A 3,187-nucleotide genomic window follows, 5' to 3' on the forward strand; every position below is an offset into this window, starting at 1 on the left:
CAGAGAAAGAACTCAGCTCCCTATTAGAGTGCCTGAAAAATGAGACTTCGAAAACTGAAAGTTCAATTGCAATTTGCTTATAAAAGAAACAGAATTGCCTTAAAGGAGTCTGGAAAAGGCAATATATTCTAATAGAGCTATGAGTCTACTTTGTCTTAATCTACTGTATCAGAAGATTGCGTTATTTAGCTGGTCCACAGTTCATGAAAACCAGTGAAGTCCACAAGAAACCAATGCATTTATTTTTATAATACTTCCGAGTTTATCACACAGCAGAGATCCTCCAACCCTGCGTGCATTCAGAAGCCAAAACACTTCTTGTGCTTCATAGTACTTTAGTGACATCAGTAAAAGCTCACAGTGACCACTCCACTTGGAAACCTGTGAGAGTGGCAATGGCTTTGATGAACCTAAAACTTCATCTCTGATTTTCAACTCCTATCATCCTTATCATCTCCCTCACTCTGCCCCATGTGCCAAAACATTGCAGCTGGAGATTTGCCAGAGGCTCCTAATGAGGGCAGAAATGAGCCTTTACGCTGCAGGGTACAAATACCTTCAGTAGTCTTGTATTAGGCACGGCATTTTTCAGCTTCATTGACAGTGCTGGGAATACTAGGTATCTCCTAGAACTCATTCCTGCAGGTTGAATCCTCCACCTTGACATCATGGCAAGCAGGATCATACATACAGGCTCAGAACACATCACCAAGCAAGGGTGAGATCCTACCCTTGGCCTTAACTGAAGCACAAGATTTTACTTGTAACTGAGTGGGTGTGATTTTGTTAAGTAATTCTAGGCATGTATTTCACACAGGGTTGTTTTAGGTTGCCTTTTTTTAAACTAAATACTGAGATATCTGCTTTTGTAGCAGTGCTTTGTAACAACATGGTGTGTTCTATTTACTATGCTTATATTTTGTTTAAGCCTATTTCCTTTTTTCCCCCCTATGCTATGAAGGACTGCCATAATTTTGAAAGACTTGTTTTCAATTTTCTGTGAGATAATTAGAGTTTGAAGGCTGGTACTCTACACTGAAATTGATGGTGCTTTGGCTTTGAAAAATACAAGAACTCTTAATAGCTGAAAAGCTCCTTCTGCGCACAATCAGTAACAGTCTCCCTGAAACATGTACTATTTTCTTAAAACTCTGATGATCTATGGCTATAGCAAGTTTCATGCCTCTCTCAGCTCAGTCATATTCACCACTGTAGATGAAATACCAGTGTATTCACCCAGGGAAAACAGAATTCAGCTTATGTACAAATACATGTACTACTACTTCTCCATTTGCCAGGTCAGACTTGTTTCATTACAAACAGTAGTTTAGAAAAGTTGCCCTTTAAGTTGTGCATAAGAGGGTTTTAGCAGAATTGGATGCCATCCTAGCCTTAATTTGCACATCACAATTAAGCTGAGGTAACACATATAAAAGTAAACAGAGGATAAAATTATTTGTTCAAATTAAATGCATTATTTTAACCTGTTTAACTTGCCAGTTAAAGAACTGACTTCTCGGCGCTTAAGCGGTCCTTATTTGCAAGAGCAGACCTATCCTCTCGTATGTAAATTACTGCCCAAGAATAAATCTTGCCACTGGAGGTTGCTGGCATGGACAGGATCTCTGCCCAACTCGGCAGGTAGCAGCTGGTGCTCCAGACCCTGTCCAGCAGCAAGCAGCAGACCCTATGCTGAAGGCTGCATGTAATATTCATAGAAAAATGTGACGGTTTGCCCAAGCAGAAAAGTCCTTATTATACCCTTATTTATTATATAAATACCCTTATTTGGGCAACCTTACTTATGGCCTTTTCCTGCCTGGGTCCTCACACACTGCTCCCTAGCCCACCTGCCCTTGCTGAAGACAGGGGTAAATCCCTCATCCACTTCAACTGGGGCAAGACGGGGCTCACAGGCACCAGGCAGCGTGATTCACCTTTTGCTCTTAACACGTTACTGGATCAGACCGCGCTTGGTGGATTTGTGTGATTTTTAAGTGCGCTGCATTTTAAAGAACCCGCAATGCTTCGTCTGAAGCCTGAACAACTTGTTGCTTTATTTAAGTAAAACTCCTCATACAGCGCTGGAAGGAAATAGGAGAGTTGTAGTGCCAGAGAAAGCAGCAGAGTGCTGGGGCTTCTCGGCACTTTGCCAGAAGGAAATCTGTCAGAGGGACCCCAGGAATTGCCAGAACACCCCCACCTCCCCACCCAGTCCCTGTCCCGACCTGTCCGTGCCACACACACACGTGTGTGTCCCCCTAGTCATCCCTCGCCTATAAAACCTGTCCTCTCCCTTTGTGCCACAAACTCACCTCTACCCCATTGCCTCTCCACAGTACCGTGTCCCTCCACGTACCCAGAGATGGCCCCACAGCTCATGGACACCCACCACCATTGTCCCCCCCATCCCTTTTACATACCCTCCACCACCACCCACTTTGCCCCACCTTGGCATAGCAGAAGGAGATGAGCAGCAGTGGGAGCAGATATCCGAAGATGAATGTGCAAACCACATAGACCTTCTTGTGGCGTGGGTTGGGCCAGTGGTCCCAACAAAAGGTCTGGTTGCTGGCCTCGCGGTGGAAGAGGCGCTGGTGGTGAGCCACAGGTGAGGCCATGGCGAAGGAGAGCGCCCAGATGAGCCCCACGCCCAGCAGTGCATTGCGGGAAACGCGCAAGTCCGAGGAGCGTCGGGAGTGCACGATGGCCACGTAGCGGTCCACAGACATAGCTGAGAGCGTGAAGATGCTCACCAGCATGGAGACGGTGAAGAAGTAGTGGATGAACTTGCAGATGAAGGCGCCCAGCACCCAGGTGGGGAGCACGTATACCGTGGACTGGAAGGGGATGCAGAAGAGCAGGTAGGCCAGGTCGGCGATGCTCAGGTTGAGGATGAAGATGTTGGTGGTGCTGTGGCGCTTGCCTGGCTTGCTCCTCGCCAGCACCGTGATCACCAGCGAGTTGCCCAGCACCCCCAGGGTGAAGATCAAGCCGAAGACAATCAAGGTGATGAAGTTCTCGATGCCAATGCCGAAGAGGGGTTTCCCCTCCGCCTCCGGCAGCCCGGAGAGGTTGAACTCCCCGCGGGGCGGCTCTGCCCCGGCTCGGGACCGGTTGAGGGGCGCCGACGCAGGCTCCCCCAGCTCCATCCTCCCCCTTGCCTGCCGGACAAACTTTCCGCGGG

General features: G+C 47.9%; 1 protein-coding gene across 1 annotated transcript; it reads right to left on the reverse strand.

The window, feature by feature from the left end:
- Positions 1-2,440: 2,440 nt before the first annotated feature.
- On the reverse strand, positions 2,441-3,152 carry LOC104615562 (galanin receptor type 1-like; the record flags this gene model as incomplete). Its single annotated transcript, XM_010288867.1, has 1 exon — positions 2,441-3,152. A coding segment is annotated over exon 1 (712 nt), but the record flags the coding sequence as incomplete, so codon positions are not given.
- Positions 3,153-3,187: the final 35 nt, after the last annotated feature.

Source organism: Phaethon lepturus, unplaced genomic scaffold (assembly GCF_000687285.1).
Source record: "Phaethon lepturus isolate BGI_N335 unplaced genomic scaffold, ASM68728v1 Scaffold53156, whole genome shotgun sequence".
NCBI lineage: Eukaryota > Metazoa > Chordata > Aves > Phaethontiformes > Phaethontidae > Phaethon > Phaethon lepturus.